General features: G+C 51.5%; 12 protein-coding genes across 12 annotated transcripts; 6 read left to right on the top strand and 6 right to left on the bottom strand.

Moving 5' to 3' along the window:
* Positions 1 to 45: 45 nt before the first annotated feature.
* On the bottom strand, positions 46 to 1,689 carry QC764_608780 (uncharacterized protein). Its single transcript, XM_062949360.1, has 3 exons — positions 940 to 1,689; positions 596 to 883; positions 46 to 539 (listed from the first exon to the last, which is right to left on the bottom strand). The coding sequence occupies exons 1-3, from the start codon at positions 1,413 to 1,415 to the stop codon at positions 314 to 316; spliced, it is 990 nt and encodes a 329-aa protein (XP_062798091.1). The 5' UTR covers positions 1,416 to 1,689; the 3' UTR covers positions 46 to 313.
* A 182-nt stretch (positions 1,690 to 1,871) lies between these two features.
* QC764_0098920 (uncharacterized protein) lies at positions 1,872 to 3,930 on the bottom strand (the record flags this gene model as incomplete). The annotated part of the gene is made up of 3 exons (XM_062941054.1): positions 1,872 to 2,730; positions 2,820 to 3,593; positions 3,912 to 3,930. 3 exons carry the CDS (start codon positions 3,928 to 3,930, stop codon positions 2,159 to 2,161), a joined length of 1,365 nt encoding a protein of 454 aa, XP_062798092.1. The 3' UTR covers positions 1,872 to 2,158.
* On the top strand, positions 3,770 to 4,713 carry QC764_0098930 (uncharacterized protein; the record flags this gene model as incomplete). The annotated part of the gene is made up of 4 exons (XM_062941055.1): positions 3,770 to 3,872; positions 3,923 to 4,029; positions 4,090 to 4,195; positions 4,513 to 4,713. The coding sequence occupies exons 1-4, from the start codon at positions 3,810 to 3,812 to the stop codon at positions 4,711 to 4,713; spliced, it is 477 nt and encodes a 158-aa protein (XP_062798093.1). The 5' UTR covers positions 3,770 to 3,809.
* A 383-nt stretch (positions 4,714 to 5,096) lies between these two features.
* Positions 5,097 to 5,348, top strand: QC764_608795 (uncharacterized protein; the record flags this gene model as incomplete). The annotated part of the gene is made up of 1 exon (XM_062949361.1): positions 5,097 to 5,348. One exon carries the CDS (start codon positions 5,097 to 5,099, stop codon positions 5,346 to 5,348), a length of 252 nt encoding a protein of 83 aa, XP_062798094.1.
* Positions 5,349 to 6,201: 853 nt separating this feature from the next.
* QC764_0098950 (uncharacterized protein) lies at positions 6,202 to 8,494 on the top strand (the record flags this gene model as incomplete). Its single annotated transcript, XM_062941056.1, has 2 exons — positions 6,202 to 7,529; positions 7,856 to 8,494. The coding sequence occupies 2 exons, from the start codon at positions 6,202 to 6,204 to the stop codon at positions 8,460 to 8,462; spliced, it is 1,935 nt and encodes a 644-aa protein (XP_062798095.1). The 3' UTR covers positions 8,463 to 8,494.
* Positions 8,495 to 8,707: 213 nt separating this feature from the next.
* QC764_608820 (uncharacterized protein) lies at positions 8,708 to 9,694 on the bottom strand (the record flags this gene model as incomplete). Its single annotated transcript, XM_062949363.1, has 1 exon — positions 8,708 to 9,694. One exon carries the CDS (start codon positions 9,692 to 9,694, stop codon positions 8,708 to 8,710), a length of 987 nt encoding a protein of 328 aa, XP_062798096.1.
* Positions 9,695 to 10,406: 712 nt separating this feature from the next.
* On the bottom strand, positions 10,407 to 12,031 carry QC764_608821 (uncharacterized protein). Its single transcript, XM_062949362.1, has 2 exons — positions 11,635 to 12,031; positions 10,407 to 11,578 (listed from the first exon to the last, which is right to left on the bottom strand). Exons 1-2 carry the CDS (start codon positions 11,732 to 11,734, stop codon positions 10,644 to 10,646), a joined length of 1,035 nt encoding a protein of 344 aa, XP_062798097.1. The 5' UTR covers positions 11,735 to 12,031; the 3' UTR covers positions 10,407 to 10,643.
* A 614-nt stretch (positions 12,032 to 12,645) lies between these two features.
* QC764_608823 (uncharacterized protein) lies at positions 12,646 to 13,405 on the top strand (the record flags this gene model as incomplete). The annotated part of the gene is made up of 3 exons (XM_062949364.1): positions 12,646 to 12,827; positions 12,921 to 13,286; positions 13,348 to 13,405. The coding sequence occupies 3 exons, from the start codon at positions 12,646 to 12,648 to the stop codon at positions 13,403 to 13,405; spliced, it is 606 nt and encodes a 201-aa protein (XP_062798098.1).
* A 266-nt stretch (positions 13,406 to 13,671) lies between these two features.
* QC764_608825 (uncharacterized protein) lies at positions 13,672 to 14,692 on the bottom strand. Its single transcript, XM_062949365.1, is given in 4 exon segments — positions 13,672 to 13,733; positions 13,751 to 13,997; positions 14,058 to 14,459; positions 14,521 to 14,692. 3 exon segments carry the CDS (start codon positions 14,575 to 14,577, stop codon positions 13,842 to 13,844), a joined length of 615 nt encoding a protein of 204 aa, XP_062798099.1. The 5' UTR covers positions 14,578 to 14,692; the 3' UTR covers positions 13,672 to 13,733; positions 13,751 to 13,841.
* Positions 14,693 to 15,118: 426 nt separating this feature from the next.
* Positions 15,119 to 18,465, bottom strand: QC764_608830 (uncharacterized protein). Its single transcript, XM_062949366.1, has 4 exons — positions 16,658 to 18,465; positions 16,555 to 16,597; positions 16,365 to 16,500; positions 15,119 to 16,312 (listed from the first exon to the last, which is right to left on the bottom strand). The coding sequence occupies exons 1-4, from the start codon at positions 17,040 to 17,042 to the stop codon at positions 15,218 to 15,220; spliced, it is 1,659 nt and encodes a 552-aa protein (XP_062798100.1). The 5' UTR covers positions 17,043 to 18,465; the 3' UTR covers positions 15,119 to 15,217.
* Positions 17,841 to 18,205, top strand: QC764_0099010 (uncharacterized protein; the record flags this gene model as incomplete). The annotated part of the gene is made up of 2 exons (XM_062941057.1): positions 17,841 to 18,076; positions 18,151 to 18,205. The coding sequence occupies 2 exons, from the start codon at positions 17,841 to 17,843 to the stop codon at positions 18,203 to 18,205; spliced, it is 291 nt and encodes a 96-aa protein (XP_062798101.1).
* QC764_0099020 (uncharacterized protein) lies at positions 18,404 to 21,114 on the top strand (the record flags this gene model as incomplete). The annotated part of the gene is made up of 4 exons (XM_062941058.1): positions 18,404 to 18,647; positions 18,722 to 19,693; positions 19,781 to 20,464; positions 20,517 to 21,114. 4 exons carry the CDS (start codon positions 18,404 to 18,406, stop codon positions 20,669 to 20,671), a joined length of 2,055 nt encoding a protein of 684 aa, XP_062798102.1. The 3' UTR covers positions 20,672 to 21,114.
* Between the last annotated feature and the right edge of the window lie 803 nt (positions 21,115 to 21,917).

The raw sequence follows: 21,917 nt of genomic DNA on the forward strand, positions 1-21,917 counted from the left end.
GCCTACTCTGTCAGTCAAACAAAGCTTACTGCATAGAGAGCATGGCCTCATGTGGTAGATGAAAGTGTATTGTGCCAGATGCTATTTTCAGCATTCATCCGATATCTGAACGCTTAACCTGCAGAGCCAAGGCCATACACACAGCCAAGCGGGAAAGTTCCCACATATCAAAACACTATCGTGCCGCTTCATGGCAGCATATTTGAGTACCATTGCTCCTCCCCCAACCCATAAACGCCTAGACAAAAGAATCCCAATCCATAAATCCAGATCCTAAACTCCAACCAGTCCGAGGCAGTACATGGTTCATTGTTTAAGCACCATTGTGCTTCACCTTCTTCTTGGGACGCAGTTCGCCGGCATACAGGCGGAAGAACTCGTCCGGCTCGGTGGGGTGCTCGCCCGTGACATCGTGGAAAGCAGTCGTGGCGATGTAGTTGGTCTTGCCCTCACGCACCAGGCTGTAGTACTCGAGGAGGTACTCCTTCTCGGAGTCGTCGATGGTGGCTTGGTTCTTGAGGATTCTCTTCGCCTCACGCCTGAAAGAGTGTTAGTTACCGTATATGAGAACGGAAAAGAGCCAAAAGAAACATACTCAGAGATATTCTCAAACTCCATCGTCTGACCCAAAGCCTTGCTGGCCGACTCGGCAAGCTCCTTTCCAGCGCAGAGCATAGGTCCAGTGATGACCATCATCTGACCGCGGTGCTTGTCGTCAAAGCCGTGAGGGCCCTTTCCGGAGAGAACATGGGCAGCGACGTGCGCAATATCACCGAGGGCAACAGGAGCAAACTTGTGGTTCTCGCCAATGGGAAGAGGAAGGACGCCCTCGCTCTGGGCTTGCTGGGCGTACAAGAGGATGTTTTCGGCGTAGAAACCAGCACTAAAATAGTCCTGTCAGTTGCAGATCTTGACATCCACGGTGTTGAAGAAACTCACCGAATAACACAAGGCGAATGTCCCAAGGCAACATCCGCATTACCCTTCTCAGCCAGCACCAAAGCCTCCAAATCAATAAACTCCCTCAGCCTTGGCTGCTTATCCCTCTCGGCATAATCGCACCCAGCAGCACTGATCAACAGCACATTCTGAACACCCGCCTTCTTGGCCGCATTGGTCAGCTCGACGCAAATATCAAACTTGTCCTCCTTCGCGGGAGGGATCAGGCAGATGGTGTCGCAGCCGATCTTCTTGAGGGCATTGACCATCTCGCGCTCGCGGCCGGGGTTGTGGGGCACGATGACGGCACCGAGCGACTCGAGCTCTTTGGCCTTGGCCGAGCTCGGGTCGAGGGAGAGGCCGCTGAGGCTGGTGATTTGCTTCTTGAAGCGCTCTTCTTTGAGGAGGAGCTCGGCGATGAGGAAGCCGGTTTGGCCGTCGACGGCGGTGATGCAAACGTTGCGGGTGTCGGACATTTTGGCGGTGGCGGAAAGTCGACTTTGGTTGAGGTGTAGAGAAAGAGGGAGAATTGAGTTGTTGTTTGATGTTGCAAGAGGTCGCAGTTCAGTAGCTGCTTGGTTGTGTTGTGGTCTTCCGGGAAGGTGGGGGGTGCAGGTGCAGGTGCAGGTGCAGGTGTTGAGACTGCAGGTGCCAATTCAAAAAGTCGGGTCGGTCAATTGTTTTTATTGCCAAAAGCTCCCTTTCACCACAGCAGAGTTCCGTCTTTATGCTTGGTACCCTCTGTCCATCGTCATCATTATTGCTTCTTCAAACAAACCATGTTGATGAAGTCATTGAGAAGTTCGTTTGTCACCGCATCCGAGATCCATTGCGTCATTGAGTCAGGGGCGCCAAGGGGTCAAAGCATCAAAAGCATTCCATGTTGAAGCTTTCTCGATTTGATTGTGCTTTGTTCAAAACAACAGAAATTGCGTGTTGATATTTAAACTCCCAGTCAGATCACTGAACGCATCGTGATATCTCAACAACTAGATACTGCGCTGTGTGAAAGTCGGTTCAAAACTATGTATCTGCGGTACCCTACACTTTACACTTTTGCTAACTCCCCAGCCTACCATATGACAAAGCTCTCAAATCCCATTACATGTTTATCTCACAGTTTCTTGCCTGTCATTCTTGAGAAGGTAAACGGATCTTTCAGCTGGCATGATTATCATGTCCGCATCTCCGTCATCTCTCTTCCACACGGGTTGGCCCCCTAACCCGATGTCTTCACCTTCTTCGGAATAGAAATCCCATCCTGCGTGGTTTGCTTATCGTATATCACCTCAAGCTTAACGAGAACCCTCTTTTTGTCGTAATGCTTCCCGTCCGCAGTCCCGCATTTGACGATCCCGGGGGCAATAACAAGGTCGACATTCATCGACTCGTTTCTCTTCGAACAGTAAGGCGGAGGACGAAGACGGCGCGTGGGCTCCATCATATCTGGATTGAATGGAAACCCGAACCTGTAATTTTTGTCAAGAAGAGAATCAGGCCAGGCATCACTGATGACGATCGTAAAGTCTGCCGTTGATGTGCGGAAAATCGTGTCTAGTTCTGCTGCAAGCGTGATGATCTCGGTGACAGCGGCATTCACCGCATCCTCTTTGGTGTCCTGGGCCACCACATCTCTGAGTTTCCTCGAATAGAAATGAGACACAAGAACAGGGAGATAGTTCCGGTGTGGGACCATGTTGGCAAATCGCACAGTTTGGGACCGCCATTCATGAAAACTCTCCCGTGTGGGTTTCTGGCAAGGGACGTCCTGCTCCTTGCCGTCAATGGTGGCTAGATATCAGAATGACAAAGTTAGGCAACCATTACACATGTGGTCGTTTGAAGGGGCTGGTATACTGACCCTCTATCTTGTGAAATACGATGGAAAGAGACGAACCAAGTGACCCATTCCAGTAAGTGGCCTGGATGCGAAAGATGTAGTGGTGAAGATAGTTCCATAAATACGCTGCCCGAATGAGCGGATAGAAAACGCGGCGACATTGCCTGGTATTTGGTAGCTGTAGGAATTGACTTCAAGAAGGCTAGCGAATTGGCAGTCTCCCAATCGATGGACTGGGGGAAGTGGCTCTCCTCAAATTGTCGAACCAGAAATCGCAGCTGCTTCCATTTGGATTCGATCTCGTTGTCCGAGACCTTCGTGTAGCCAACGGGATCTTTAAACTTCTGCTCCTCAAGATCTCTGGCAAACTTGGCGGCCTGATGCTTGATGATAGCTTCCTGCTCGATGAACTTTTGCTCGGCATTCCTGAGCTCGGCGGCCTGATGATTGATGATTACTTCTAGCTCGACGCACTTGTGCTCGGCATTCTCGAGCCTGGCCTCAAGCTCGCTGATGTAGGTGTCGTATTCCTCAGTGTCATGAGTGCAAAGAGCTTTCTCATTACTAAACCTGCCGAGAAAGCTGGATAGTTTCCATCGCGAGTCTCCGCTGACCGAGCTCAATTGCTCTTTCAACTTCTTGTTCTCGTGCTCAAGATCTGTTGCATGGTTGGATTTGTCCGTGATGACATTCCGATAGGACTCTAGCATCTCTTGCAGCTGCTCAATACTGACGAAGCTCTCATCGCTTGCTCCTTCGGACTGACCAGCATGGCCCTTGGTGCACTGCTGCTCGAAGTGATGGGTCAAAGTAGCTGCGATCAAGAATGTCTGAAAAAGAAATTGTAAGTGAATGCCAAACTTGAATCAGAGATATTACCATACCTAGGTCAAGTCGCAAACTGGTCCCTGGCAAAAACCTTAGCGGTGGCTTCTTCTTTTGGAATGGAGGAAGAGGAAGGGATGTGGGAAGAGGTGTGGGGAGAGGAAGAGGTGAGATTCAGCGTGCTTTCGATCCTGTCCTAGACAAGATGTTTGTCATGGTTCAAGAGCAGGAGGCTGCGGTGACTCGGAAGAAGGGACATGGTCCCAAGGTAAGTACAGGCTACACTTTCTGCATTGAAGAGGCTAACGCGCAACGCAGTATGTCATTCTTGTTGGTGGCTTTGGGCGTTCAAGATATCTCTTTTCTTATCTCAAGAAGAAGCTTGGAAATGAGATTGAGATACTTCAATCTCGTGGCGCCAGCCCGTAGGTTTCCCATTGTTCTTGTTGGCACAACTCGGTTAGCTGACAATACTGTGTTCAAAGCTGGGCCGCCATCTGCCGCGGAGCTGTAATCCAAAGCATTAGCTTCAAAGGCCGTTCGAATCTGTCTATTGATGTTCAGGGGCGGATCTCCAGAACCAGCTATGGTGTTCGTTACTCTGCCACCTGGGACCCCAAAGTCCATGATGCATCTCTGAGGTACTTTTGCCACTACGACGCCGGGTGGAGAGCGAAGGACCAGATGTGCTGATATTTGAATCAGGCAAGCGTTATCTGCTCCATGAGTGTGATTGTTTTAGAGCTGACCTATAGAAGGGCGACCTCGGGAATTCAGACAAACGTGTCACAAGTTCCTACCTACGTCATTTTTTTGACACAAACGACGACCAGAAACAGACCATTGTGGAGGCTATCTACTGCACAACTGCCTCACAGCCACCCAAAGTCTGAAATGATCAAATCAAGACGCTCTGCACGGTGAAGTGGGAAACGAAGATCGACCTGACCACCCTTCCAACATTCACCAACCCCGTGGGAAAGGTTATCTACGTCCTCAAGTACGATATCGAGATGACGGTTGCTGGGGGTATTCTGGACTTTGCTGTTTACCGCGATGGCGTTCGGCAGGGAGGAAAGAGTGTCATGATCGAGTATGAGAATGCCTAAGCCTAATCTTGGTGTTGTATCCAATCATATTGATGGTCATGTACAACCATAGCACTTCTGGAATCGGCACTTGGCACTGTGTGGGGTGATTTTATCAAGAGGGTGGTGTTGGGCTGGTGACCTAGGAAAGTCACTGGCTGCGAAAATGAGGCCAAAATTGGCCAGAAATGGTAAACAAATTAGTATTACAGTAGTTGGTTGTTGGTTAAAAAGAAAAACAGTAAGAAAATCCTGCCCCAAGAGCAAACCGGTGTGGGTCTGGGAAAACCCAGGCCATTCAATTTGACTAGTGGGATAGAAGATGCTGACATCTGTAATCAGAAAGCACACCGTGCTACGAATCTGAATGATAATCTTGGCGGAACAACCACCAAGTAATACAGATGACATCAAATATCTCCGTCGCGGCTGTCAGAATCGAATCTGGAGTGCCTTTCCAGTTCGCAGCTGATCAGACCACAACGAGAGTCTGCACTCTGGCCAATGGCAAACTGAGAGTGAAGGTTGATAACGAAGAGGAGTATGCTATTGGAGCGAGGGGTGTGTTCAAGATTGATGCTGGGGTTGGAAGTAGGGGTTTTAACCGGTATTATGAAGTTGTTGTGTTGCATGTGAATGGTTTTCAGGCTTTGTGAGGGTGCTTTTTGTGATGGTTGACAAGTAGTGTTTTGCTTTTGGGTGTGTTTGTATTTGTTTTTGTTACTGTTCGTGATCACCTAAGGTAGGCGAAGTGTGGTTGTTATCAGGTCCGTCTTTGTTGTCGTTTTTTTTGTAGATGATGAAGAGACAGAAACTACTATATAAGATTATGAAATACGGGAATAGCTGGTGGTAATTGTTGGTATGGGAGGATCTTGTTGAGATGTAGGGTATCAGAGAGATGGCGATGCTCTGGAGTAAGGCGTATATGTAGAGCTATCTCCATGTTAGATTAACATGTTCAAATATTGTACACTACGCGAGTCCGTAAATCTATCATGAGAATGGAATTGTTTTTTTGCGGCTGTAACCCCCCGGAAACGTAGTTGCCCGCTGTGTAGTTGGTGGTGGGGATCAGGGGTAAAAGGGGCGAAGTGGGGCGGTTTGTCAAGTAAACAAGAGTGACAAGCCATGAAGTGGAATTGGCTTATAATGCTGCATGAGTGCGGGCCAAGGAAATGTCTTGAACATATAAAAGGTAAGGCATTACCTAATAAAGGATTTTAAATCATTTCTCTTGGAGTTTTGTTTAGGTTGCAGGTCATTAATCGCTTTTGTGGTGCTTCTGCGATGGAAAGACTTCCATCCAGGTGCGGGGCAACAGCTGCAATCATCAGATGGTCGTCACCCCACCACAGCACGCGATTCAACGGCACCGAGGACAAACAAAGTGTATTTAAGAACCGGCATAGACGCGATGGCTTTGGGGAAGGTGGAACTAAATTTCAGAATCCTAAATCCAAATTGGCAATCCCAACTCTTTTTGAAATAAGCAGTTCATCTTTAACCATGCTATCCTCGCTGCAACTTGTGCCCCCAGCTGCTGTAATCCACAGTGCAGTCCGGGCAGCAGCTCCCCCACTAACACTGGCTCTCACCAGAGCCCTCACCAGCACAACACGCCGTATTGCGTCACAGGCACCAAGAGCGATACACAACTCAACCCCCCGCCTTCACCCCCGCCTTGCAATCCCGCCAACCTCGCACCACCCTCCCAAGATTCCCGGCTACCGCCGCCTCGAAACAACCAACACCCTCTCCCCCTTCTTCTCCAGCAACCAACCCCCACTGGGCGACCTCCCTTCCTCCACCTCCTCCTGGCGGCCCCCTCCGCCCTCCTCCCTCGACGAGCGCCCCGTTCTGATCATTGGCGCTGGCTCCATCGGCCGCCGAGTAGCCCTGATATGGGCCTCCAACTCCCGCCCAGTTACCCTCTACGATGTCTCCGATGACGCCCTCAAGTCAGCGACAGAATACCTTACTGATAACCTCGGCGAGTATTGCGCTGCGAGAGGTACCCACCCCGGGCATGTCTACACCACCTCCAATATCCGAGTAGCCACCACCACCGGCCGTCACGAGAGCGCACCTCCGCCATCATGTCCCGCAGAGGAAGCGGAGCTCGAGAGTGGCAGCAAGGGCCCCTGGTTGGCGATTGAGTGCCTCCCCGAGAACCTCAGTCTCAAGGTCGATGTTCTTTCGTTGGCCGAGGGCTATCTACCGCTGGATTGCATCATCTGTTCCAACAGCAGCAGTCTCATGACGTCGGAGATGATCAAGTACGGAGATAATGAACTGCAATATCCGGAGCGGTTGCTGAATACGCACTACTTCATCCCGCCGAGGAATAGGATGGTGGAGGTTATGTCTTCCTCGAAGACCAACCCCAAGATCTTCCCGTTTTTGACGGACCAGATGGAGAATGTGGGATTGAGGCCAATGGTAGTTCCACCTGGAGTGCAGAGCCCGGGGTTCATCTTCAATAGGATCTGGGCGGCGTGCAAGAGGGAGACATTGGAGGTGTTGAGTGAGGGAGTGGCAAGGCCGGAGGATGTCGATGCGTTGTTTAGGGATTTCTTCCATGCGGAGAAAGGTCCGTGTGAGAGGATGGATGAGGTTGGGTTGGATACTGTTTACAAGGTTGGGAAGCATAACCTGGAGAGGAGCAGGGATTTGGGGGGTGGAGAGGCGTTGAAGTGGCTGAAGAAGACTTATTTGGATAGGGGAATGAAGGGGGAGAGGACTGGGGATGGGCTGTATACCAGGGAGGAGAGGGCGGAATTGAAAATGAAGCATAGGTTGGAGAAGTGGAAGGAGGTTGAGGAGACACAGGGAGCGTGAGGGATGGAGATAATATCAGAAACGGCAAAAAGCATGCTATTGACGATGCGCTTGCCATGAAAGTAGGGGTGATGAAAGAAGACAACGGATCTTTTTTTTTCTCGGGTCATCCATCTATCCGATTGACTCCCAGATGTACAGATTCAGATTAAAAGTCTTGGAAGGACCCCTCACCAAGAGTAGATCTACTGCAGGCAGCAGCAGGACAACAGCGAATCACATTAGTCGCATTCATGGTTCTACTGCATGTCATTTGAAAGGCGCGTTGAGCCCTTCGCGTCATGATCGTCGACGCGTATAAATTTCAGGCTGTCTGAGCCAGATCGCAACGTGGTTTTACTAATCATCATCACATCCCCAAGAAGCTCAACAAGTGCATTATGAGTTCCGAATCCAAGACCTTCCCTTTCCCAATTCCGACCTCGATCACGGGAGGTTGCCTCTGCGGCTCGGTCCGCTACCGCGTCACCTTCCCACCTGACCACGACTTCCTCCGCTTCTCACAAACCTGCCAATGCACCCAATGCCGAAAGCAAACAGGCTCTCTCTTCTTTGCTGAGCATGTCATTGCTCCAGCTTCCACCGCCTTCACCCTGACTAATAAAGAGAATCCCACTCTCAAGCATTACAGCACCAGTCCAAAGGCATACAGATGGTTTTGCTCAAACTGTGGCTCGTTTCTCTATTGGCAGCCGCTCGACAACGAGAAGGATTACATCTGCTTGGCGGTGGGGAGCATCGATCAGGTGTATCTTGTGGGTGGTGAGAATGATGAAGGTGTGCCGAAGGAGGGATATGGGCTGGCGCTTGTGGGTGGGGGAGGCGAACATCTCTTTTGCCAGAATGAGATCAAGGGCGTGACGGACGATATTCCGCTGTTGGGCAGGAAGAGAGGGACGAGAGTTATGGATGGGGGTGAGTCGGCCTAGAGGGATATCCTTCACTCGGATACTTGTACAACAGCCATATTTTATGTAGTGTGATGTTAGGTTCCCTCCCTGTTAATCAAACTTGGTCAGACACAAAACTGTTGATTATATAAGAGCCATCCATTGCGCTTACTATCAAACCTCTTGCTCTTTCCAAAAAATGACACACCCCCACGAAGACAATAATTCGTTCCAGCCTTATTTTCAACAGGCACCTTCTTCCCTTCATTTTTCCTCTCACATCATCATTGCAATGGCGGAATATCCGACAACCTCTGCCTCCTCCGTGGCTCCGAGCCTTCTGAATGGTCATGATCGTTATCGTACCCATTGCCATACCCGTTGCTGTTATTCTCCGGCTGCGACGTCGCCTCCTCGCACTCCTTCGCGGCATTATACTTTTTGAAAGCAACCTGCACCAATAATCCGACCTCCTTCCTGTCCCTCCCAATCACCCCCACCGACAACAACGCCTCCGTCTGCTCGATCCAGTCCTGCAGCTTTCGAAACTCCGCCACTTGATGCCTCAACCTCTCCGGCAATCCCTGTCCCTTCAACAGCGCCAACACACCCGCGATCACGGTGTTCACCGCCCCCAAAACCGTAATCAGTATCGTGTGCTCACCCGCCGACGGCCCAAGCGCAGTCAACGACGCGCCAACGATGATCTGGAAGAAATGCGAGGCGTACACTATAAGATTCACAAGTCTGGAGATCATCTTCTTGTTGCGCTGGGCGCGCATGGCGGCTGCGTACATGCCCATGGCGGACTTGCGGCCCTCTTCCAGGGAGCGGCAGTCGGTTGAGCCTGGGAGGGTGGAGTTGATGCCGACGGCACGACGGAAGATGACGAGGTTCTCATCGTTTGTACGACGGATGGGGAGGCCGGCGGGTTGGCCCCAGGAAAGGTCAGTGTCGGATTTTAAGACGGTTGGGGTTGATTTCTTGGCGGGGGGATTCTTGGTGAGGCCCCTATTTTGCTCTTCAGGGGGTTGCGATGCTGATAACGCATTGTTGGGATTTGTTGGTGCTTGGTCGGAGGTGTCTGGCTGTGCCTGGGAATTTGAGCCGGCACCTTTCAAAGGGTCATTATCTTGTGATGGCAACGGCATCTTTGATGTTGAAGGTGTGTTGTTTTGATGAGGCTGACCCAAAAGTGGGGAGGTCTCGTCGTAGTCTTGTTTATCGTCGTCGTCGACAGGGATCTCAGTGGAGCCACTTGGTTTAGACATCGTTGATGTCTAAAAGGGGTTTAGGTGGTGGGTTTCAATGGTGGGTTGGCTTTATATCACACTGTCTAGTTGGCACGTACACCGAACTCTGTTATTTGTGGCAAAAACGTCAAACTGCAGATTCGATGATGGCTGTTGGTGACAGGAAGGAAGACGCAGGGGCTTTCTGCATGCGACATGGCGCTTTATAGAGTCCGAACGAGGCATTGGGAGAGCAGGCCAGAGGCACAACCATGGCAGGCTGGGAGGATCGACATCTTTCTAGTCTCGGAAATGGCTGGTGTTATCAGGTTCAGCCCTACTTGGTGTTGTGCTAATTAATCTAGTTTGATGCAGCCTAGTGTCACCCGATGACATACGGCCATACAAAAGTCGTCGATAAGAGATTCAGCTACGCCTCGGGATCAGAGTCAGGAGGTGTCTGAAAGCCACCCGTGGGAAGGATTCCCGATTTGCAAGTCGGCACGGTTTTTGGCACATGCAACCCTGAGGCGTCGGCAGACACCGTCTGCCGTCTTCGGTGTCCAATCAGCAACTACCACACTGTGTCGCATGCTGACACCTTGGTGTCTCGGGTTGCCCGGACAGATGTCTGAAGGTTTGTGCAACGACGGCTGAGATGGCTATCACAGCACCCCAAGCAGACAACCGCCGTGTTGTGTGTAGCGTCCTTCCTGGTCTGCTCTGACTTCTGGTCCAGGATCGTCATTGATATACACAGTTCACATCTTTAACAACAATATCAAGACGGCATCATGACTGAATGCAATGCAAGTAGTATAATCCCACCCTCGACTGGTTAGATGAATATTAACCAAGACAATCTCTCCAGCGTATGCTATTCATAACTTACGCAGACCTCAGCTTGATTTTCTATCCAAACCACACCACCCCAGTGGCATTGAGGCCAAGATGACCCAAAAATATCTTGATAAAGAGACTACGAACCTTAAAGCGCCGCCTTCCTCCCCTTGCTAAACTTCCTCCCCGCCTCTAACACCAATACCGTCTGCTGCGCGACCACCAATAACTCCATGTTCTCATCCGCAATAACGACATCGACATCCATCCTCCCCTTTTCCAGCATTTTCGCCGTTGTCCGAATCAAGAACCACCCATTTCCCCTGTTCGGATCCACCCGTTTCTTGAGCTCAACATCCAATGTCACAGTATTACTAAACGCCTCCGCCTTCATCGCATCCTTGAGCAAATTCCTCACCACCGCCGGCCTGCCCTCGTTTCTTATGTCTGCACTTTCCCAAGCCACCATCTTGGAGTGTATCCCATGTGGATCATACGCACCACCAGTGCGCATTAACATGTCCGACATACTGGGCAGTGCATCTGCCAGGAACGTCAACAGGGTGTTATCCACCCCGCCTTCGTGATCGGGAGAGTACTCCTTGTCGTCATTGTTTGCATAAAGGAATTTATACCACCCGTCATGAACCCCGTTTGTCGTGTGGCCTTGCCGTGGCGCAAGGATGAGCATCCGGTCTGTGAACGGTAAGAACTCCCCTTTTATCCTGCCAATTACCCAGTTGGGGTCTTTTTGGTTGGATTCTACTGCTTTGAAATTGGGGAGTGGGTTGGGAGGGGGGAGGAGGGTCCATTCTGAAGGTGAGGAGGGGCCGAGGGGGGTGTTGAAGTTGATGGCTGTGGCGATGGCGAGGATCTTGAGATTGGAGGATTGGGTGAGGGTGGCTTGGAGAGTTGTGCTTGTTGCGCCGGTGCGGAGGGTGGTGATGGTTATGGTGGAGGCTTCGCGGGTGCAAGGGCGGAGGAATTCGAGGTGGAGTTTGAGGATGTCGGGGTGGGGGGTGTGGGCGAGATGGGTGGTGAGGGCGGAATAGATTCCGGCGGCGGTGCAGCCGCCGTGGAGGGCTGGGTGTGATGGTTAGCCTTTTGAGAGGGAAAGATGGGATAAGGAGAAGAAATACTGATACCAAAGGCCCAGTCGGTGTGCCAGTCGCAGATGTAAGTGTTGTCTGGCCCCTGGACTTTTTGGAGGTTGATTTGCTTGTGGAGTGTTTTCGCCATTTTCTGTTATGGCTTTCTTTCTTTTGAGTGATGGAAGAACGGCCGGTCGGGACTCAAATAAGCTTGTGTTTGTTTTATCACAATTTTTTTTTCCCGGGGGGCCACACCACGCTTATATAGGTACTTTGTGAACTTCCGGTGTGCCTTCCCGAATTAGGACACATCTTTCCACACAACGGTCTGTTGGTAGCCTCATGTAACCTTGACCGGCCTTAAGGGTGTAGCAGGACATCCCGGCCCAATAACATCCCCACATCAAATCGGTATACAGACTTCACATGGGAAAGATGACTCTGGACCTCAGCCCTAAATTGGTTCGAGGTGGGAGCTTTTTTGGGACAAATGTGGTTATTTGTTTACTTGCGTAGGTAAACCGACCCCTTAAAAGCCCCTGGCGTTTGCCAAGGGATCTGACAACCCGGGTAAGGATGTGGGTGGTAAGTGTTTTTGACTTCAATGTCTTTGCGGTGCTGCTTGCTGGCGATTGGAGTTTTTAGAACTGAAAAGAAGTAAGCTGGTTGTATGCCATTCTTTCTCGTACCTAGCTGAGCAGTGCAGTTGCCGGTGTGCATGCTGTCCTATTGGCCCGAATACCTGTTTAAAGAGGTATCAACGACGATGAAGCGGAGATTTAAAATGTCAGGAGTCTATTCTCCGTCGTATCAAGTACGAAAACAGAAGTGGTAGAAATATGCGGTCACTCCGGGGCTTTGGGAGATCAGATGGCTGTTGGAAGTCATTTTCCTCACCCACAACGTGACCTGGTAAGGTGATTGAGGGACTGAGAGGGGACGAAGAGGGATTTCACACTATGTGTGGTGTAATTCGCCGTTGGGGTGAACTTGCATATAGGCACGTGGGCTGAAAGGTAGGCGGGTGCAAGCCCTTTGATTTTGCAAGTACAAACAAGTATGTGCTCCTCCTATCCATTTCTAACCCTCAACCCTCTTGCCGGCTACAGCCTTTTGGCAGCTCTCTATCCATCTGCAATCACCAACCCCCGCGGCTTCCGACTTCCATTCAACCCACACCGCCAAAAAAGTTCTCGAAGGCAGTTCTGCTGTGTAGCACTTTGTTACTCACTTTCAGCGGCGTAAGTAAACGAAGGAAAACCCGATATACGACATGGTAACATGACTAACCTGATTCTTCACACACAGATTGCCTGTGCCGGCCGTCCCTTAAGCAACTACACCATCGTCGATGTTCAATGGGACTTAACCATCCAGCCCGGCAACGCTTCCTCTGACACCATCTCCGTCAACGGAGCAATCGAGAACGCGATTGATGAAATGGAATACCTCCATCTCGGCCAGAACCAAACCTTCCAAAACTACCTACGAGCCCTTGCTCAAGCCAACACCGCTCGAGACACGGAAGATCCGACGGGGTGGGACTGCGACATCGAGGGTGTCGTATGCCAAGCATGGGCTCCAGAAAAGGTATTACTTACCTCCGTGGGGTCGAGGGCACCCCCAAAAATGGCCCTGGGCCAAACGAATGTGGGCGTGTTAGCTGCGGGTATGGGGCTGCTATTCATTGGTGCAATGAGGTACGGTGGCTACTTGATACTGGCGTTTGAGATGTCTGAGATACCTAACTGATCGATGTAGAATGGCTTTGAGAAAGAAGTCACCTGGGATGGTATTGCGGATGGGGCGGAGGATTTGAAGGGATTGTGTGGGACACATAGGCGTTGGTCAACGGTGAAGGTCAGGGTTGATTTCAAGGATAATTGGAATATGGTCGTGGTGGAGAATGATTGCTGAAGGGGGCCCAGGGCAATCTTAAGCCTCGATGCTGGACTAAGGGTTCACAAGTTGGAGTGGAAAGGTTGCTGCGCTGGAGACATATGGGTGTTTCTTGATTATATGTCAGCCTTTTTCACCTTTCTTATAATAGGCATACAACAAAACCGTGAAAGTAAAAAGCTCAAGAACGCGGTATTCCTCATTTCATCGCCAGGATGACGCAGCGACAGCCATCATCAAGTCTCTACCTACTTCAAGTCTCTACCTACTACCCCTCCAGCCAAGCTATCCCTTTGAGATATGAAAGCCGACTTTCATGTTCCGGGTGACCCCAGCCGAAGGTTCCCGCCACTTCTCTAGCAAGGATCACGGCGGACGATGACGTTCCATTTGCTCTTATAGAAAGCCTGACCTTTGACGTCCTTCAACGAACTGCCCGACCTGCAGTTATCAACTATCACCTGGGCTCCGTCGGCAATCTTCCCCCAAGTAATCTCCTTGGCAGCGTTATTCTGTTCAAATTAGCTCTCCACTCATTGAGGGGCAATTGAGTGAACCGGGAAGGGACGTACATCATTGCACCACCAGATAGCAGCATTGTGGCTGCAGCTGACACGACCGCAGTTGCCCGGCCCGGGCCCGTTCTTGGGCTTGGTGCCGCCCTCCAACCCCCGGAGGTAGTCGATGCCCGTAAGAATGTAGGAGATGATGCAAGATGTTCCAAAGTTGCAATTGTAGCTCTCGAGCTCATCTAACGCGGCGCCGACCACGGGGCCGTCAGCCCGCGGTGAAATCTGGCTCTGAAATCTCTCGTTCCAGCCAGGATACAGGGCATCCATCTGGGCAATGGCTTGCTGGACAGTGCCGGTGACGGTGACAGTGCCGTTGCTGGCATCTCCGGGGGTGATGGGCATGTCCCATTGGAGTTCGACGATGGTGTAATTGGTCGCGGGGTCTGCATCTGCACAGGCAAGCTGTGGGTATGTTAGCAAGGCTGTTCGTGTCCGCAAGAAGAGCGTGTAGCAGGGGACTAACGCCAGCTAAGCTGAGCAGCAAGCTGCCGCAAAGGAAGGTGATGAGATTTGTCAACATTGTGGGTTGTGATATGGATGGGCGGCGTGAGTATAGCCTGGTTGATGTGAAAAGTGGTTGATGGGAGAGGAAGAGTTATGTGGTGATAGCGGACCTAGGTACCTTATATACCTACCTATCCATTGATATAGATGATCACACCAGGTGCCTTCCAAGCCTTCACCGCCTTGTGGCTACCGAAGAGCAGGATAAGAGCCACATAAAGACGGAGTCGTTCTTGCTGAAGACGAGTCGGGACGAGTTGACGCCTGAATGGGTATAACCAATGATCTTGCCACAAAAACACCATCTCATTTCCCAGGCCTAGGTGGATGACGCTTTTTCGGTAATCAGCCTTCTTTTTACTCAGTCCCGTGCACTGAAATATCAGTCTCCTGACTTCTTGAAATTCCGCTAACCAATCAAGCAGTCAGTCTACTCGTTCTGAGTTGCTCTGTGGGCAGCTGGCAACGATCGGAGCGATAGTCAGGTAGATAAGGAGAGATATCCACTAAACTGCTGCTCTCGCAGAGATTGGGCACAGATTCCTGTCTACGTACATCTTGTTGATTAATTGTTTCCGACTTCACAGAGAATTCTTTTCATTACGAATTAACATCTATCAACACCTCCTCGTGCCTACCGATAATCAAACTGGGCATCAAATAATTTCGCTCGCCTTCTTCTCAATATGCGGCTCCGACCCATCATCGCTAGTACAGTAACTCTTCTTGGAGCTTTCCTTGAAAACAGGAACATCAGGAATCTCCTCCTGATCCCTTCGCCCCTTCAACTCCACCGGCTCATCCTCATCCAGCTTCTCCTCCGAGATCATCTTTGGGTTGAACGCCAGTGCTCCCTTGGGGACAAATGTCGCCGCGAACACCAAGACACTGATGATTGTCATCTGCATACCAGCAGTGAACATCAGCCCCTCACGAATGTTACCCCCGTCTGTCCCTCCGGACTCATTGTACACTCGATCTAGATACCGCCCAAGCAAGGTGCCCGAGATGGCGTATGTGACGATATAGAACGAGTACAAGAACGCCATGACGGCGCCGAGGGCTGAGACGTTCTTGTTCTTGGACTCTAGCCGAGAGAGGGACGCCTGGATATACGCAGCAAGCGACACATCACCAGCTGCCCAGCCAAACGAGATGGGGGCAAACGTCGCCGCCACGATCCATGCCTGCCCAACATCATCGACCGGTGGCCTCCAGAACGGGATGTACCAGACGATCAACAACATGATGGCGTCCAATCGAAGCCATGGCATGGGTGTCTGGATGTTATTCGTAAGGAGCAACACAGCCAACGCACCCAACAGTTCACCCAAGTTGGAACCGCCGACCATAATCTGCGACCAGGCCGAGTGCCCGAGATAGCGTCTAGCAACCTGGGGTGCGATGCCGTTCTCGAGATATCGATGTGCGTAAAGAGCGACGGCATAGCCTGGGACCAACCAGATGAACTTCCGCGAGGTGAAGAGGATTCTGCCGCCTACCCAGATAGACTCGCCGAACAGAAACAGGCCACGGAATGCCGCCTTCCAGTAGGCCGGCTTCTCGTGTTGGTGGAGGGTCGACTTTCGCCGCTTGAAATCCAGCTCACTGATGAAGAACCAAATGGTGGCGCAAAATGTGAAGCAGACGGGTGTGACAATGAATGCCTTGTTGTTGCCGAGTTGAGGGATAATGACCAGTGCTGTGATAAAGGCACCTGCTGTACCTGTGATTTCGTAGAAGATGTGGACCTGAAGAGGTTTCAGCTTTTGTGTCCACACAGAGATGGTAGGAGAGGCTAACAATGGAGTCCATCTTTCTCAGCTTTTGCACATGGCCGCCGACGATATCTCTTGGGATGACTCTTCGGATCAGTTCCACCATGCCATAGGCAATACCACTGATGCAGTAGACTGGGATCATGGCATCGGTGTTGTAGCTAGCCATTGTCAGTGTGGGCTAGGTCACCGTTGGAAGTCATGTCAAAACTTACTCCCCGTAGTATGACCAGTCATTTTTAGGGTGGTTCTCTCGGTCTGGACATCCTCTAGTCAGTCAACTGTGCTGATTCACGATCTGGAAAGCAGAGCACTCACAAGCAGCTGGCATAAAAGTTCCACCCGTTGCAGCGTCGATGATGAGGAGCAACGCCGAGCAAAGTCCGAACACTAACACAGCGCAGGCAAGGACATTCTTGGTCGGGTATCTCTTCACCAATGGACCGATGAGAATGCTACCAATACATTGGCAAGCCTGATTCAACCCCGTCAGAAGACCGACACGCTCGAAGGTTCGGCTTGGCCGTCCACTCTGTATTGATTCGTAGTCGTATCGATTGGTGGCCAACGCCACTACTGAACCGTTGAAGGCCTCGAGCCCGAACTTGTAGATCATAATGCCGGCAATGTAGATGGCGATGTTGCGGCGTTCTTGTGGGGTGAAGGCCCGGAGACCATCTTTGAGATCCGCAACATAGCCCATGATGGCGATATCTGCCGCCGTGCAGTCACCGTCAAAAACAAGAGGATGATTAAAGAGAACAAAGATTTAGTCCATGCAAGGCATGGAACGGGAAAGGGTGCCTCCACGTGGTTATAGTCCAGGATTGGGGGGCAAGAGCAACTTATTTTGCTGCGTGGGGATGCAACCACCCCCAAATCCGATGCCGCAAGCACCCGAGGGGGCGGGCCCCGGCCCCTGGGCTAAACGAAGGGAAGGTAGAGATCGATAGTGGCTCGTTTTGTGAGCCTCAAGGGTGCCTGATGCAGGAGCGAGCAGGGGTAGAAAGTCAAGTTACCTTCATGTTTCCACCTCAAAATACCATGTCGTATGTTGTGCGATGATATGCTGACACTCCAGCCGCAGTCCTACATCTTGTCATGACGGCAGAGCAGAGGAGATGGTTGTGTAGCTGTGTCTGCAGGACGACAGCAGTCTCACACCGACAGAGAGTGTCTCAAATATCAGGATGCCCCAGGTATGTTTGAACAGAATGTGTCCCATCCGGGACCGACAGGGTGGTCTGGCATGATGTCTCTGATCCGCTATGATCGCCGTCGCTGCGTCGCAGTCCAGGTTTGCGGTGGTTCTGTTGGTGTGTGGGGTGGCGGGCAGGAGGTGAAGAGGGTGGAGGTCGCATCCCGACCCCAATCATCAATGACATGAAGAAAAAGGGTCGCAGTTTGTCAGCGCGTGTGTGGTGTGGATTAATGCCGTGTTTGAAGTGGATGGTCGACGTTGATTTAGAGCCAGACGGTCCAACACGTGGTCTTGGCATCGATGTCGGCCAAGACCACCTCTCATCTCGACACGACCAAAAGAAGAAGCAACGCGCATGGTCTTGTGCAACACCGCGCCAGACCCCGACGTTATAGCGAAGGGTCCACTTTGGTTCTGGTCGAGATAGCAAAAAAAAGCCTGGTTGCGGACCGGGGCGCACAACCACCACCAGAGAGCCGTGGGCCGTTGCGCCTTGCTCATTCGTCATACAAACATCGCCCACATCTGCCCCACGCGTGTGATGGTAAGTGTGATATTACCCTAATCCGTCCCACGGAAGTCGTTGTCGGCCGATACTTACATGGAATAGCGCGTGCCGACTTGCTTTTGTTGTCCTCGACGCCCTCATGTCGGGACCATCATGAGCCCTGTTGCATTGCACAGGTGTTCCTTCTTCTGTCTCAGCCAGGTCCCCATTGTCTTGAGCCTCTGAAAGCCGGCTCCCCCACGCTTCCCTTCCCTTGGGACTTCAACTGTCACGAAACTCCAACTTTGCCTCAAATTTGTTTGACATACAGATCTTCTCCCGTTGGTTATCACTTTCTCTCCGTGGGCTGGATACCATGACCGTCGATGCTGAAGAGCTCTTGATCCGGCCATTCCGGGATGTCGTTGCAGTCGGGACTGTCGCAGTAACCAATGCCGCTTCTCTCGGTCCACACCGCGCTGACGACGCCGATCGCATGTCAAGGGCCGCACAGGCCCTTGTTCGAGAGGGGGAACGAGCACTTAAGAAGCTGCAGCCAGTCTGGGACGACCAGGTACAAAAGCTGGGGGATATCTTCAAGAGAATGATTACACAACAAGGTATCGTGCGGCCGCTGCTCAACACATCTACTTCTCGCTGTACCATCCAGAAGCTCATCTCAGCCCTTATCTAGCTTCTATCGAGAAACGACGTTTGATCCTGGAGGAGCTCCTCTGGGACTTTGACGATGTCACCCATCCGGATGAGTTTGATATTGAGCGGTACTCAGCTCTTCAAACTGCTACCAAAGCCCTCGCCCTAGACATTGTCGAAACTGCAAAAAGGCTGAAGCCCATCATGGAAACTGCACCAGAGATACCAGAAGGGGGATTCCCACCATTACCACCGCTTCCTACTCACCGCTCCCGACCCTGCTCTACTTTTTCTTCTCGACCAAGGGCTCATTCAAAACAGGAGGCAAACAGTAGCTGTGGTGGACGACACGGCGCCGAGCTAACACCACCGGACTCTCCCAACTGTGCCACCCCAATAGCCCAGTTTCAGGAATTCAACATCGATTCCTCTGTCAAACGCGCCAGTCTCACATCTGACTCCTTTCCTAGTCCTAGCACTGTTCGAACAGCACCTTCTCTTCTTTCCAAGAGCAGCAGTCTGACATCTTCATCGGCCCTCTTAGCCACGCCTGAGTCCGCGTTCAATCAGCCCGAAGCAACACCAAACAGAGTGAACTTCCACGAAGCTGTCATGACGCTCCTTCCACCACCAGCGTTGGGCACCGGTGATGAGGACGACCTCGAAACCAGTTCTACTACCAGCAAGAGAAGACAAGGGAGCGTCCTGACTGAACACCGAAAGTCCAGCCGGGCTAACCCTCGTTCTGAAGATTGCAATATCGGCTCTGACAGCACATATCACAAGCTAAAGGGACTTTGCAAAGGAGCAGTCAGATTTCGGAAGGACGGCCATTGGGGCAGCATCAAGATGACAACGGAATATGGCGATGGCGGCGGTGGAGCGGGTGATATGATGAGAGCGTCTGATGCTATCGTGCCACTACAATACGAGGTGACCAAGGTGGCGGGATGTGCTGAGTGCGGGTATGCACACGATCTGGAGGCGGTTGAGTTGGACAAGAGCCGGAAGCGTGAGTACTTTCGTGACCCCTGAGCCCCTGGACATCGTACAAGGCCGAGGAATCTGGCCGCTAACCATTATTCTTGACACGCAATAGCTGAGGGAATCATCATCTCTGAATCCGGACCTCGATATCGATTAAGACTCCTCTTCAAATCGCACCTCGGCAAGGGCGCCTCAGGTGGAAGCGCAGACGATTACTATGCTTGTCTCTGGTGCGTCAGCGCAGCTGTCACAGTCCGGGAAAGCGATGCAACAGTCTTTCGGTCAGCGGATGACCTCCTGCAGCATCTCTCCCGACACCCACAACCATTACCACAGATACCTGGCGTGGCAGTTTGCTATGGACCAAATCCAGAACAAGCGGAGTTCGACCTTCACTTGCCCGACGGCTCCGTCCCAGTGCCCATGCCGGACAACGTCACCAGGTTAGCAACAGCGATCGCAACCAAAGACCACTTCCGACGTCATGGGCGGGGGAAGTTGGAGAAGCCGCCGAGGTATGATGGAGAAATGCTCGAGTTTATGGAAGGGGCGAGGATCATGGGGGTGATGTTTCCTGAGAAGTGGGAGGGGAAGTGGTGTCTAGGGAGACACGATGGGATGTTTGGGGCTTTCCCGTCCAAGGTTATTGAGCTTCGAGCGCCACAAGAAAGTGAGGTTCCAGTGGGCGGGGAGAGCGGCATGAGTGTCTCTACACGGTGGAAATGGACACCTCCCAAGTCCGGGGGTGTGCCTTGGGTAGCGTTTGGGAAGGGGGAGGTGATCACGAATGTTCAATGTAAGTTGAAAGGGTCCATCGGCTTTGAGACATTTCGCTAATGCTTCGACAGGTCTCTATGCGGATTACTGGTGCTGGTATGGGACAAATAGTAAGGGAAAGACAGGGGTGTTTCCGCAGTCTCATGTCGACTTGCAGACTCTGAAAGCGCAAGAGTCAGCTGCGCCAAGACGTCCAAGCAGAGGGTTGAGTCTGTTTGGGAGGTAGGAGATCTCTTCTAGGCGGCAGTCTGTCCTACAATTGACACTGTTACTATTCCCTCATCACCGCATTCGGTATTCAGGGTTCAGTCCCAGGATCGCCGACCAGCATGGCTGTCTCCATGGTAAATTTGCCCCAAAAGCTTTTCAAGACTTTGAAGAGCATCTCGAACTTTCCCGTGCTTTTCCCTCTCCACCGGGGACATTGCTTCCTCGTCCTCGCCCTCCAGGAGTTCTATTTGCAACATGGTAAAAACATGCTGAGCGCCAAGAGGCTGGCCATCAGCACACGCATAGGCAACTGCCGTTCTGAGAGTATTTTTGATAGTCCGGCCCTAGACAGCACACACCAAGCAAAGAGCGGTCATATCCCGGCATCAGTTCGACGCACATTCATATTCAGCTGGCCAAGAATCTGGTAAACCTCTTCGGTCCACGATTCATTCACCGTCAGATGCTTGTTCACCCTAATGAGCTTTTTCCAAATTGCTGCTTGCGCCTCCTCGGTAAGTGGCGGGTATGAAATGGTGACATGGATTCGGTCTTTGAAGGCCTCGTCAAACTCTTGCTTTCGGTTGGTTGTTAGAAGTAAGGTGCCTTAAAAGTACTCGAGTTTTCTGAGGAAGGCTGGGATGTGTTAGTATTATCAGTCGTGGAGTTAGGCATAGAGTAGACAAGGATATGTTGATACGACCGCCAACGACTGCATTGCGATCCATTTCGGCCGAACTTCGCTTGCACAAAAGGACATCGGCCTCGTCCAGAAGGGTTACTGCGTTCCATCGTTTTGAGTCTTTGAATATCACGTCGAGGCACCTTTCAACCTCGGAGACGTTGGTGCTTAGTTCTCCTGCTGAGATGTGGTAGAGAGGACGCTTTAGATTGTCTGCAACGCTTTCTATTTGCTGATGGTGCATGTTAGTGTCAATCATTCTTAACTCTTATGGCAGGGATACGGGTCAATTACCAGCTGTTAATGTCTTCCCCAGTCCCGGCCCTCTGCGTGATATCTCAGTCAATAAATTGAATCCGGTAACAGGAAGCGGCAGACTTACCCGTGAAGTAGAAAGATCAACCCCTGCCCCTTCCAGAAATCAAGTCATCGAATGTGCTTTTCCGCCCAGACGTCTGGCCTTTGACTAAGGCGTGCACAAGGTTCTTGGCTGTCCTGCTGAGCAGCAGAGACGAATATGCGTCTGTATTCCAGGTTAAATCCTGAAGGTCATCTGCTTTGATCCGGTACCAAACTTTGG

Source organism: Podospora pseudoanserina, chromosome 6, assembly GCF_035222485.1.
Source record: "Podospora pseudoanserina strain CBS 124.78 chromosome 6, whole genome shotgun sequence".
Taxonomy (NCBI): Eukaryota; Fungi; Ascomycota; class Sordariomycetes; order Sordariales; family Podosporaceae; genus Podospora; species Podospora pseudoanserina.

Coding starts and splice junctions, on each gene's coding strand:
- QC764_608825 (XM_062949365.1), bottom strand. CDS start 14,577: ATGTTGACAAATCTCATCACCTTCCTTTGCGGCAGCTTGCTGCTCAGC. Junction 14,460..14,520: donor TGCTGCTCAGCTTAGCTGGC/GTTAGTCCCCTG, acceptor ACATACCCACAG/CTTGCCTGTGCAGATGCAGA. Junction 13,998..14,057: donor CTATCTGGTGGTGCAATGAT/GTACGTCCCTTC, acceptor TAATTTGAACAG/AATAACGCTGCCAAGGAGAT.
- QC764_608780 (XM_062949360.1), bottom strand. CDS start 1,415: ATGTCCGACACCCGCAACGTTTGCATCACCGCCGTCGACGGCCAAACC. Junction 884..939: donor CATTCGCCTTGTGTTATTCG/GTGAGTTTCTTC, acceptor GGACTATTTTAG/TGCTGGTTTCTACGCCGAAA. Junction 540..595: donor GAGTTTGAGAATATCTCTGA/GTATGTTTCTTT, acceptor ACACTCTTTCAG/GCGTGAGGCGAAGAGAATCC.
- QC764_608821 (XM_062949362.1), bottom strand. CDS start 11,734: ATGGCGAAAACACTCCACAAGCAAATCAACCTCCAAAAAGTCCAGGGG. Junction 11,579..11,634: donor CGACTGGGCCTTTGGTATCA/GTATTTCTTCTC, acceptor CATCACACCCAG/CCCTCCACGGCGGCTGCACC.
- QC764_608830 (XM_062949366.1), bottom strand. CDS start 17,042: ATGGGCTATGTTGCGGATCTCAAAGATGGTCTCCGGGCCTTCACCCCA. Junction 16,598..16,657: donor AACTTTTATGCCAGCTGCTT/GTGAGTGCTCTG, acceptor GAGGATGTCCAG/ACCGAGAGAACCACCCTAAA. Junction 16,313..16,364: donor TGAGAAAGATGGACTCCATT/GTTAGCCTCTCC, acceptor AAACCTCTTCAG/GTCCACATCTTCTACGAAAT.